Source organism: Colius striatus, chromosome 13 (genome assembly GCF_028858725.1).
Source record: "Colius striatus isolate bColStr4 chromosome 13, bColStr4.1.hap1, whole genome shotgun sequence".
NCBI classification, from domain to species: Eukaryota; Metazoa; Chordata; class Aves; order Coliiformes; family Coliidae; genus Colius; species Colius striatus.
In genome coordinates, this window is record NC_084771.1 from 4,398,176 (window position 1) to 4,411,737 (window position 13,562).

Genomic DNA, 13,562 nt, shown 5'->3' on the forward strand with positions numbered 1-13,562 from the left:
AGCAACAAGAAGACTTCTAGTCAAAAGGCTCAGACCATAAAAAGTGTAGTGGTTGAAAAGAAAAAATACACTGGAGTAAATATGTGCACACAGAACTGGTTTTGCCTGCACTTTTCAAGATTCCAAGCCAGAGGTGATTACTAAAGCTACCAGCTTCACTTGCTGCTCAGTCATGAAGTGGACATTAAAATTTCCTGCTGTGCAAAGGATTATATTGCTTTACAGGAACAAGATTGATAGATGGTAAAAAAAGAAAGAGATACTATATAAAGGATGGGCAGTTACTCATAAATTGTAAGATTGATAATGGAGAAAAAAGGATAGAAAAGTTATGGAATACACACACACACTTTAGACCAAGGCCAAATTCACACTTTCTCTTGCCAAAGCTGTTCCACTCCACATGGAATCTAATGGACTAGAAAGACAACACACAAAGAACAAGATCCTTCACATCTAGCAGTTAGGATGCATACTTATGCATTGACTATTCAAAAGATTCAGGTGTCCACTGGCATCCCTGGCATTTAGGCTAGAAGGGAGATGAACAAAAAGCTTCAGCATCCTGGACCACAGTGATTACAATATAAAGTCGAAGTATTATTGTGAGTTCCTTTCCTCTTATTTTCCTTTTCAGTCCTATTTTAACTGCCCTGTTTCAGTTAGTAAACCATGTTTGGGGCATCATTGCTTTGCTTTAAAGTGAGTTTATGAAGATGGAGATAACTTTGAGGACACCCAGGAAACCAGTTTCAAGTCCAGGCAAACTGTAATGTCAACAATTGAGACATCAAGTGATATTAAGCAACACTAGAATTTGATCACTGTCAATAGGGAGGAGATTCTGAGTTTGCCTATTTTTTACCTGAGCATCTCAACCTCATCATAAAATATCATATTAGATACCTGAGATTTGTGTGTGTAACTCCAGGGAGTAGAAACCAGCTGAAACCTTGGTCCCATGCAGTCAAAAGGAGATTTGTCAGTGAATGACATCTAGGTCATGATTTGATGTATGTTTGTTTTGTGCTTTGTGCAACAGTAACTCAGATGTCAAATAAATTTGAAGGTTTCCCTGGAGTTTGGAATCCACAGAATCACAGTTATTCTACGTGATTCTCCCCAACATATCAATGCAACCACTATTCTCATAAGTTCTAATTGTCTCATCAATTTCTTTTCATAATACTTTGAATTATTTCTGATACTTCAAAGCCGTTATTTGTAACCAACCAGGCTCCACAAAGAGAAATTATATAGGGTATTTTTCAGGTAAATGATTATTTTTCAGAGACAGCAAAATTTCTGGTTAAAGTGATGTAGGAAAGTGTGCAGAAAAGCAGGGAATATTTTTCTTTAATAAAAAAAAAGAGGAAGCTCTTCAATCTCAGAGACTTAACTTTGGAAAAACCAAACCAGAAACTTCCTGAAAGATACATCACTGTCCTTTTTCTTTCATGTTGTAAAGGGTTTTGTTTTGTTTTTTCCTAACTTGTACCTCTTTTCAGAGATAAATGGCTTGCCTTTTCAGTGTATTTTCTTCTCTATCAACTGAGGCTTCTTGGATTGAACTGTGTTGAGTGACTAGCCATAAACTTGCTTCACCTCTGACACCACCAACCACCATCTCAGTCCACACTCACATAGCTTGACACAGTGAAGTACTCACATTGAGCTTATGCAGAAACAAGATCCTGAAACATCCCTGCAAATAATAATGAGCATCTGATCTGAAGTAAAGATATTTTGAAACCATGAGGCTATTCCAATCCATTGTTACTTGATTTGCCTCTGCTTAAGACCACATCTTCCTTCCTCCTCGTGGGAGGCAGTTGGGTGAGCAGCCAAACCAAAAATTTGCAGTTTTGAGGCAAAGTTTGATGTGGATTTTTCTGATAGATAAGAGTGGATGAGTGTGGTGGGTTGACCTTGGCTGGACACCAGGAGCAAACTGCTCTATCACTTCCCTCCTCGGCAGGATGGGATGAGAGGACAAAATCAGATGGAAAAAAACCCCAAAAAAACGTGTGGGTCAAGATAAAGGCAGCTTAATAACTCAAAAGCAAAGGCTGCTCATGGAAGGAAAGGAAAATAAAGGATTTATTCTCTACTTCCCATCAGCAGGGGATGTCTGTGCACTTCCCAGGAAGCAGGGGTTCAGTAGGCATAGCAGCTGCTCCAGAAGACAAATGTCACAATAATGAATGCCTCCATTCCCCCTGCTTTCTCCCAGCTTTTATTGATAAGCAGACATCATATGGTATGGAATATCCCCATGGTCAGTTTGGGTCAGCTGTCCTGCCTCTGTCCCTTTCCAAGATTTTGCCCATCCCATTAGTGAATGGGAGGCAATGCTGGAGAAACAGCCTTGACACTGCACATAGCCACAACACTGCTGTGTTATCAACACCTTTCTAGTCACTCATCCAGAGCACAGCACTCTGAGGGCTGCTGTGTGGAAAATTAACTCCACCTCAGCCAGACCAAGTATAACGAGACCAGTTGATGCAATTCTTAGTCACTTACTTCTGCTGAAGAAGTGGAAAATTAAAATATCTAATGGCCACTGCCTTTCATCAAATCTAGTTCAAAACATTTGTAAAGGGCAGGGGGAGACCTTGAATGACAGCCAGACATATCCACATACTGTGCACACACAGAAAGCACAGTTACAGTTCTGTTAGAAACCAGGTAAAAACCACAAAATCCAAAGACTAAGCACATTTTTATTCCCTTGGCAATTGTTCACAAATATCTCATGGAATGAACTTAATGGATGAAATTTTGGGGAATACATGGAGTCTGAACAAAAACCTGGGTTTTTTTTCTACTCATCTCATCTTTTTCCAGAGCAAACCCATAAATAAATATGTGACCTCTGTGCATAATGACAACTCAATGACACAGCTCTCATTCTGAATGTGGAATATGAAATGCTCACTGTGAACTGCTCAAAAATAATCCTCAGGCCATGATTATTCATAGAAATTATTTGGTGGGTAATTTCAATTAAATAAATTCAAGGAATCGAGAAAAAGAGGCTAAACTAATAGAATACATTATTTATGATGAATAATTCATTTGGAGGATCTTTTCCCCCCCCCCACCATTGCAGAAAGCCAGCTCAAGGCATAAGGCACTGGAGTCCCACTTAAGCCCTGTTTTGAGGTCTTAATTGGGGGTTTTCATGATGAATCACTCTGGGCTGGCCCTCTGCCCAGCACTGAATTTCACCCATTGCTCCTGCTCCTCACATATTGCTAGATATGTCATTAGCACAGTGGGATTTGGATTCTTTCAACTTTACTGCCAAAAAAAATAATGATACAAAGAGATTTCATTATGTTTCTTGTAATACTAATAAATAAAGGGAAGAAAGCTCTCACATCAACCTATCAGACTTTCAACACTGAACATTCATCATATCCATACGTCAACTGCATTATGCAAATATGAGGACCATTACTAAGACACATCCCTTCAGTAAAGCAAGAAGGTAATTTCAACAAGAGTTTCTGAACTGCTAAAAACAGTGGTATGCACTTGCACATGCACGATGGGACACTTCATTTAAAAACAGTCAAAGGATGTAACACAGATTATGACACTGAGGAAGTCTGAAAAATTGCACTTCGAAACTGTAGTGGTAAATATTACTGTAGACATTCATCCACTTGAAATGAACAATCAATTCACTTTTGTTCTAAGGATGGAAAGAAAACATTTTTTGTTGTTGTTCTTGATGCTCAGCAATGTCATCACTGAATATCCATCATCAGGGAAATTAATCTCACTGTTCCTATCAAAAAGACCCATTGACATGATGAAACAAAGCACTTCCAAAAATATTTAACCCACTCAATAAGACCTAAGTGCATGCTTTTAAGTTAAGCATTTGTTCAAAGATCTGATCTGAATCCCACTGAAGTCAGTAAGAGTCCTTCCACTGACACCAAAGGGCTTTGCATCAGACATAGTGCTTCGCTGAATAGGATGAACACATCCATAAATATCAACTGTCTTACAGTACTTTGCTGGGTCCTATGCTAAAAGTTATGTGTATATAAGGGAAGGGGAGACTTATTTTTCTATGCAAGAAAGAAAAAAGATGGGATAAAGCTAAAATAAAGTGCGTTCTTAATTACATAGTGGTGAGTCTGTCCATAACCCCAGTGCACGGACTACCTGGGATGCTTTCTGATAGACAGCTTCTTTATCACACTTCCTGCTGAAATCAGTATTGGTGGTATTATAACTCACAAAATCAGTATCTTAAGAATGTTAGGATTCCACACTAATGATACAAAACTTTAGAAAGTGACAGTTATATTGCTGCATTTTGCACCTCCAATGTAAAATCACGCTGTGCTATTGCAAAACAGGGTACCCCAGATATACTGAAACAGATCATAATAAAATCTCTGGGAAAAAAAATGTTGTAATTAGATAATGGGTCTCAAAAATATGTATCCATGGCCAGGGTCTGAGTCCTTGCAGGAAGCAGCAACTAAGGGAAGAATTACAAAGCGTGTTGATTTTAAGTCATAGATCGTTATTTTGTTTTTATTTATACAGTGGGTAGTCAGGGTCAGTAAATCATATTCTGGAGAAGCCCATGGCTCCCCATATCCTCAAATGGTTGGGGGAAATGGAGCTTGAAAAATGCATCTGGAAATCAACAAAATTCATTACAGGTAATAGCAAAGGCAATGACTGACTGCCAGCAAACAGCAACTCGGTAGACAGCACACACTCGGAAGCCACTGTCACTCAGAAGTGACCTTCTGCCCACAGATTGGCACATCCACCACTGCCTTTCCACAGAGACTTCACCACAAACATCTCTCTCCTCTGCCTCTCTTGGGCATTCATTGCACCAGTTTGCTGTTGCTGGGCAGCACAGTTCAGCAGGGACAGACGCCAGGGCCAGGAAGGGCAGAGTCTGCCAGCTCCTTCCTCCCTCTCTTTCATGCTCACCCTCCTTCACTCGCTCCTTGCCCATCCCTTGCCCAAAGAAAGCAAGCGAGAGCCAGTGCCTCCTTTTTCACTCAGTGCTGTTGGATGAGATAAAACCTTGAATTACAAGTAACAATTATTTTTGCATACTTCTCACTGCTAAATCTGGAAACTGTTATTTCCTTAATAATTACTTTTAAGTGAGGCACAAAAATATCCCACTTACAGTACAGGAAAGATTCCAAAAACGTATGTACTCATGGAGGGAGGATGTCTCCAGCTACAAATAGGCACACACACGTGGGCATACAGAGAAATATCCCCTTGGAAAGCAAAAGTATAGGATACTTGCTGAATAGTAATGACAATCTTAGAATCCTAAAAGCTGACATGGAGTAGCATCTCATATTTTATAGTTCAGGGTCACAGGATGAGGAACACGAGACCACTAAAACCCTAAATTTACAAATTCCCATTGTTTCACCATATCAATCATCATGCTTTGTTCACAAAAATCAATATTGACATCTACTTATACTATATATGTAGGTCTTTCTTTACCCACCACCAGCACCCAGGCTACTTTAACAGTTTCTAATGACCAGTACAATTTAAATCTTGCCCTTTATTCAATTCATTAAGATTTTTGCTTAGTTTCCTGCTTCATTCCCTTCTTTATTCCACGAGGCTTGGTGGATATGTTTGTTCCTTGTTCATTTCTATACAGAGGAACAGAAATAGACAAACTAGTAGGTAAAGATGCGTAAGTATTGTTTAGCATCCATCTGCAGATGCAATGTGGAGAAAGAAAATGATCTCCAAGCTCCCAGACCTATTCTGCTCCCTGGTATTTACTCTCACGGCAGGACAACAGCATGATGTGCACTAGGCAGCAAGGGTAATGGCCTGTGCCAAATTTTATGTGCTTATGCTTCATGCCATGGTCTGGCATTTTTTCTTTTTCCTTTTCTGCCAGCAGATAGATAAAGTGGTCACTTTAGGACCATGCAGGAGCCAAGAGCTGCTCTGGTGTATGTACTAGCGTAAGACTAATATGGATTATTTGAAGTTGCTTAGGGCTGGTATCAGGCAAGTATTTAGTTCTTTCTTGCTCTGCAGCAGTCTGGGAGCGCAGGTATGGGATAATTAAGGGTTCTTATGCCAGCAGACAAGAGTACTTCACGGATAAAAATTTCTAACTGAAGGTGCCACGTGCAGAGTTGTAGAGAGTGCACAGTTTTTCACCTGTGGGAGATGAAAGCTATTGGAACAATTTACCAAACGTTATGGCACAATTTCATCATGCACAATTGCTAAAATACCCCTGAATATGTTCTTGGTTTTTCAGCTTCTTGCTTTTCTTTTTCTTAGGAAGTATGATCAAGTTTAAACAGGAATTAATTCCAATTTGGCTGATAACCTGGGCTATGCAAGATCAAAAAGCCACAGTGGTTCCATTAAGCCTTATAATCCATAAGTCTTTAAGTTTATGAATCTGTATTCAGTCTTTCTAACTTTACTCCCAAAAAGAGGATGAGGGACCACAGCAAAGTGTTTGGGGAAGAAAGAAATCTTCACTGTGCTTCCAAATCAGCTCTAACACTTTTCCCAAACCCTCACAGGCTGCTGTATTAACCCACCTCCTGGCCTTCCATGCCTGGAGACTCCCAGATAGTCACAGCCTGAAAATGTTCCCACATTGAACATGCAAAATAAAAAGGCAGTAAAACAGGTGGGGGAGGGTGGAAAAAAAAGCTGGTTTTTTATATTCTATGGCTTTAATTGCAGGGATTATAAAACACTTCAGGCATGCTGAGAAATCATTACTTTGTTCCTAAATAAAAAGCTATAGTTCTCTTTTTTTTTTTTTACCTCCTTGTTCCTCCTCCTACATCAATGGTTATTATATGCATGCATTTGCAGTGTAATAGAATCAGTATCATCTCTGTGTCTTATTACTGTTGCAATCCCCTAACATGCTGTTCCTTCCATCCCACATGAATCTGGTAATTACTGCTGAGGCGTACCATGCGTACGCTTCCCTTTCCAAGGCAGCATCAGCACTTGCCACAAACACATTTCCTATGTACTTACTAGTAAACACAGACAAGTGGGGTGGTGTATGTTGGCCCATGAGCTCATTGCAGGACATTTTGCTTGCTTGCCAGAAAGCTGCACGACACTGAAACCCAGGGACATGAAACAAATGTACACTGGGAGATGAGAGAAAAATGCATTGGACCTGCTTCTGCCTTCAGCTTTTGCCCTATGAGTGCTGGCAATGCTCTGCAGGGCAGCTTAGGTGAGACGTGGGGAAGGTAGGTTGCAGGAAAGTGTGTGTGCCCCTGTGCATGTGTCAGTGGGGACAGGTGTGTGTGTGGTACTCTTGCAGGAAAACATAACAAAAATATCCACCTGGGTCTACTTTTACCTTCTCTCTCTAGGCTCGTGTCCCTAGGCTGTGTTAGGAATATCTGGAAACAAGATTTGCCATGTTCTGTACTAGTCCAATTTTGCTCCCAAACACCATATTCTAACATTTAAAGAGAAAAAAAAGTCTCTCAGAATAATGATCTGGCTGCTGATATATTAGTGTTGTAAAACCCCAGATCTGCCACACATATCTTTCTTGATCTTAACATTTTTTTCTTCTAAATCCAACAGGATAAAACAGTTAGAAATGAAGCAGCTCTGAGTGCATTTCAGAACCCCAGTCTTGTTGAAATTCGGGCAGTATCACATCAAAAGCATTCTCCAGAGAGAGATGCTCCTGCTTTTTCCACAACCTCTCCAAATTTTGGGTACAGAAGTTGCAGCTACTCCAATTCCAAACACAAACTCCAGCACTGTTCCAAGCCAGCAGCACTGCAAAGGCACCTGTGCTGGCTGCTGAAGGATGCAACCTTTTCCAATCTCAAGCCCCCCATAAGAACAGGCAATGCTTTTCTGTTGCTCTTAAAATGTGAGCTCTGATACTTAATGGCTAAAACATAACACAAGATGACAGTACCACTTTTGCCAAGTCCAGCACTCTCCTGGGAGCAAATCTCTACCTCTAAAGACTAAGTGAAGTGCATGTGGTTCCTATAAAAATCTGATATTAACATACTCTGTCACGTTAGCACTTTAAAAATTCATTGTGAGCTTTTTTTTTCTCCCTCCTCACTCCCTCACCAGTGTGAAGGCAAAGTTTTACGTTCCAGATCAAGAGCAGCCATCCTTTCCCGTCAGACTGCTCCGTGGCAGTGCACGGTGCTTAAGCGAAGTCACAATAACCCACATCCAATATCTTGTTCTCTCTTTAAAGGCAGCCAAACGCTAAACCCTAACATCGCGATTTAGCAGCGGGGCTTGTCTAGCCAGTGGGAATGATCATGTTAGACGTAGTATGAGCTGCTCGGCACTCGCTGAGCTTGGAGAGCGTGTAGGGATTGTGGCACACGACTGCCGTTACCTGCCAGCCGGCTTTGGGGGAAGGTGCGGAACTTCCCTCAACGTGTAGACAAAACGCCGACGCGCCGGACAGAGCGCGGCGCGGTAATTTGGGGATGGGAGTTGCTGCAGCCGGAATGGGGCACAGATGCTGATGCCAGATCCGGGTTTTGCAGTACCCGTGCTCCGACAGCCAGACTGTGCGTGTGTGGTGCGTGTGTGTGCGTGTATGTGTGTGTGCATGTGTCGTGCGTGCGCGGTTGCCGGCTCGCTTGTGCCGAAGAAGCTGTTTGACTTGCTCTCGATTTGCAGGGCGCGGATTTAAAGACTCGGGACCCAAAATTCTCCGGATCCAGGTAAATCCGCTTGTTACCTTATTCCACTGCCTGGCTCCGAGTCCCCCGCGCTGTCCTGGGCGCGGCGCGGCCGCGGGTGCTGTCGGAGCGCTCCCGCGATGAGCTGCCGAGCCGGGAGCGGAGCCGGTGGCGAGAGCTACCGTGGGGGGGGGTGGGGGGGCGGGAGGAGGAGGGGGGGACACGACACACACGAAGGAAAGGGAGTGGGGGGGGCTGGGAAAAACGTGTCCCCCCCGCCCCCGGCGTGACGTCAGCGCGGCTCCGTGCGAGGCAAAAAGCGCTGTTCCGCGCCGCGCCCCGCGCAGAGCCGCCCGCGCTCCCGCAGCGGCGCCGCCGCCGCTCTTGGGCCCCCGCCCGGCGCAACTTCCCGCCGGGACGGGACGCACGGGACGGCGGCACCTCGCCGGGCTCTTCCTGAGGCGTGAGGCGGGCGATGCCTCTCGCCGCCGGGCGCCTGGCTCCCGGGGCGCGGCGGCGGCACTCGGCAGCGGCCCCGGGCCCTGCTGCCCCCTCGGGCGCCCCGAGAGCAGGTAAGAACCGAGGAGGGCGGGGGTGGCCCGGGCAGCGCGGCTCGGGGACGCCCCGGCGCCGGGAGGGGGGCAGAGAGGGTTTGCGATCATTTATTCCTCCGCTACCCCAGTTTTAAACGCGGACCGAACGGGAGCGGGAGCTGCCCCGCGGCCGGAGGGGACGGAGCCGCTGGGCTGACGGCCGCCGAGGCGGGCGAAGGGGTCGGAGGTCTTGGTTCGCGGAGAGCTGCCAGACGGGGCTTCCCCCACAGTAGCTCCGCAGGCACTTTCCGAGAGGAAAGGAACGGCGGAGGAGGGGGGATTTCAGAGGAGTTTTGCGAGTCGCTGCCTTGCCGTATCCCTCCCCAGCCCAGCCTCGCAACTTGCTTTGCCCTCCCCTTGCTGCCTCTGCTCCTGTCCGTTTTCACTGGGGATTTCTTTCTCTCCTTACCTGTCTCAAAAGGTTTGACTGTAGGTACTGAAGCGGAGATCGACGGCGCATAAAGATGCTGAAGGGTGTTTGGTTGCTCAGTTTGTTAACAGTGGCTGGGATCTCGCAGACAGAGAGCCGCAAACCTGCCAAAGACATTTGCAGTAAGAGCCGCTGCCCTTGTGAGGAGAAGGAGAATGTGCTGAACATTAATTGTGAAAACAAAGGATTTACAACCGTGAGCCTCCTCCTGCCACCACCATCCAAGATCTACCAGCTGTTTCTCAACGGGAACGCGCTGACCCGCCTGTTCCCCAATGAGTTCGTCAACTATTCCAATGCTGTGACCCTCCACTTGGGCAACAACGACATGCAGGAGATCCGCACAGGGGCCTTCAGCGGCCTCCGTACCCTCAAGAGGCTGCACCTCAATAACAACAAGCTGGAAGTGTTGAAGGAGGACACATTCCTGGGTTTGGAGAGTCTGGAATACCTGCAGGCTGATTACAACTACATCAGTGCCATTGAGGCGGGGGCCTTCAGCAAGCTAAACAAGCTCAAGGTGCTGATTCTTAATGACAACCTCCTGCTGTCCCTGCCTAGCAACGTCTTCCGCTTCGTGCTCCTCACTCACCTGGACCTGCGGGGGAACCGGCTGAAGATGATGCCTTTTGCTGGTGTACTGGAGCATATTGGAGGCATCATGGAAATCCAGCTGGAGGAAAACCCTTGGAACTGCACCTGCGACTTGCTGCCGCTCAAGGCCTGGCTAGACACCATCACCGTGTTTGTGGGTGAGATAGTCTGCGAAACCCCCTTCAGGCTTCATGGGAAAGATGTGACCCAGCTCACCAGGCAAGATCTCTGCCCTAGGAAAAGCTCCAGTGATTCAAACCAGAGGGAAAAACACCCTGTTCTCTCAGACCCACACGTCTCGAGGTTATCGCCCACAGCCAACTCTGCCATCAATCCCACCAGAGCCCCAAAAGCCAGCCGGCCACCCAAAACTAGGAACCGCCCCACACCCCGTGTCACTGTGTCAAAAGACAGACAAATATTCGGACCTATCATGGTTTACCAGACAAAGTCTCCTGTGCCCATCACCTGCCCAGCTGGCTGCATCTGTACTTCGCAGAGCTCAGACAATGGCTTAAACGTGAACTGCCAAGAGAAAAAGATAAGTAACATCTCTGATCTCCACCCTAAGCCGACCAGTCCAAAGAAACTTTACCTTACCAGTAACTATCTGCAAGTCATTTACAGAACCGATCTCACAGAATACAGCTCTCTGGATTTGTTACATCTAGGAAATAACAGAATTGCAGTGATACAAGAAGGTGCCTTTACAAACCTCACAAGTTTACGTAGACTTTATCTTAATGGCAACTACCTTGAGATTCTGTACCCATCTATGTTCAAGGGGCTGCACAGCCTGCAATATCTCTACCTAGAGTACAATGTCATTAAGGAGATCTTGCCACGCACCTTTGATGCTCTGAGTAACCTTCATCTGTTATTCCTCAATAACAACCTCCTCAGATCCTTGCCTGACAATGTCTTCAGTGGCACTTCTCTCACCAGACTCAACCTTAGAAACAATCATTTCTCACACCTGCCTGTGCGAGGAGTCTTGGACCAGCTCTCGGCTCTAATTCAGATAGACCTTCAGGAGAACCCTTGGGACTGCACGTGTGACATCCTGGGGCTGAGGAACTGGATCGAGAAAGTCACTGACCAGAACAACCAGCAGTCAAATCCCCCGGTAGTTATCAATGAAGTCATATGTGAGTCTCCCACCAAGCACTCTGGAGAGCATCTGAAATTCCTGAGCAAAGAAGCCATCTGCCCAGAGAACCCCAACTTATCGGATTCTTCTCTCCCCTCCGTGAACCAGAACACAGATACACCCCATCTCCTTGGTGTCTCTCCCAGCTCCTACCCAGAAATACACACCGAAGTTCCGCTGTCTGTCTTAATTTTAGGCTTGCTGGTTGTGTTTATTTTGTCAGTCTGCTTTGGGGCAGGCCTGTTTGTCTTTGTCCTTAAGCGCCGGAAGGGGGTGCAAAGCATGCCTAGCAGCGCAAACAACTTAGATATAAGCTCATTTCAGCTCCAGTATGGGTCTTACAACACTGAAAGCCACGATAAAACTGAAGGACATGTTTATAACTACATTCCTCCTCCTGTTGGACAGATGTGCCAAAACCCGATCTACATGCAAAAGGAAGGGGATCCAGTTGCCTATTACAGGAATCTCCATGAGTTTAGCTATAGCAGTCTTGACCACAAAAAGGAAGACCCCACCAGTCTTGCATTTACAATCAGTGCAGCTGACTTGCTGGAAAAGCAATCCTCACCAAGAGAGCCAGAGCTTCTGTATCAAAATATTGCAGAAAGGGTCAAGGAACTCCCCGCTGGAGGATTAGTTCATTATAACTTTTGCACCTTACCCAAAAGGCAGTTTGCCCCTTCATATGAATCAAGACGCCAAAACCAGGACAGGATAAATAAAACTGTTTTATATGGAACTCCCAGGAAATATTTTGCAGAACAGTCTAAACCCGAGCATCCTTTACTCCAAGGAAAGCTACAAACAGAACCAGACTACCTCGAAGTTCTGGAAAAACAAACTGCAATCAGTCAGCTGTGAGGGGGGAGGTGGGAGGCAAAGGAAACGTTTTCAATGAGCTCAGAGTCACATTTGACGGAGGCTGAACTCAGTGCTGATGTCATCTGTCACGTTCCCAACATTCCCACTTTTTAAATCAAGAGAGGGAGCGAGAGAGAAATGGAACCCTTACGGCATAGCAGGGATCTGGTGTTGCTTTTGCAACTTTCCCTTTAAGTTATTTCTGTCTCTCTCTCCATTTGACCCTTCTGTGGGAGCTGTCACTGCAAGTGTATGTGTCTGTAATAGAACTTGCATCATTCTTTTTAATTTGGAAGGAAAGGAGGAAGGGGGGGGGTCTTTGGGTTTTGTTGTTTAGGTTTTTGGGGTTTTTTTCTCATTTCATTTCAAAGTGGAAACTTAATGTATTATGTAGAAGATCTCCAAAGATCTTTTTTTTTTCCTGGACTATGACTTTCTTTTGTAAATAATAATATACAGTACTGCTGTTTCAATTACCAAGTATAGCCACTGGGCGTCACTTTTTTTGTGTTAAAGTGCCTTTGCACTTTAAGTACATTATTACTTAATTGTTGCTCTTAGCTTTGATAAATTGAACCTATTTTAATGTGTTGTATTTTTGAAATTAAAAAAAAAAATGTAAAATAGATCTATATGTCAGCTGCATTAAATCAGAATGTTTCATTTCTAGGAGAGCTGCCCTTCTTTAAATGAATTTAGTTCTAGGAGCTTTACAGACTCAAATGTAAATTATTGGGGTATTTTTTCCCTGTAGGTTTGTTTAGAGTGATTCACTGAAATCAACTGAGAGGATTTATCAATGGACTAGAGGTTATCAACTGCCTCAGCTGGGAGTAACAGCTCATTAATAAAAGAGGTTTAACACAATGTCATAGTGAATTGAACAATTAATGTCCTTCTTAATACATTGCATTGCAGCTCTAACACAGTAATGTTCAGTGCTTTAAGATTATTTTCATACTTAAGAGAACATTACTCATAATATTTTATGCATTAAATTAGGTATTTTTGTACATTTTTTGACAGAGTTTATATTTGTAGCTTTTTTTGAACTGAAATTAAGATGTCCTTTTCCTGCCAGATACATAATTTTTTTACAAGCAGGGACACCAGCAGGGGTCATCCCACACCTCATTAAATTTATTAACATACAGGCAAATGAACCAATGCCAAAGGTCAAATTTGAACCTGGGTCTCTTGAGTACTCCAAATCAAGATAGCAGAGATCA

At 44.4% G+C, this 13,562-nt stretch overlaps 1 protein-coding gene across 1 annotated transcript; it reads left to right on the forward strand.

The window, feature by feature from the left end:
• The first annotated feature begins 9,201 nt into the window (after window positions 1-9,201).
• On the forward strand, window positions 9,202-12,560 carry SLITRK2 (SLIT and NTRK like family member 2). Its single transcript, XM_062006665.1, has 2 exons — window positions 9,202-9,274; window positions 9,717-12,560. The coding sequence occupies exon 2, from the start codon at window positions 9,760-9,762 to the stop codon at window positions 12,331-12,333; it is 2,574 nt and encodes an 857-aa protein (XP_061862649.1). The 5' UTR covers window positions 9,202-9,274; window positions 9,717-9,759; the 3' UTR covers window positions 12,334-12,560.
• The last annotated feature ends 1,002 nt before the right edge of the window (window positions 12,561-13,562 follow it).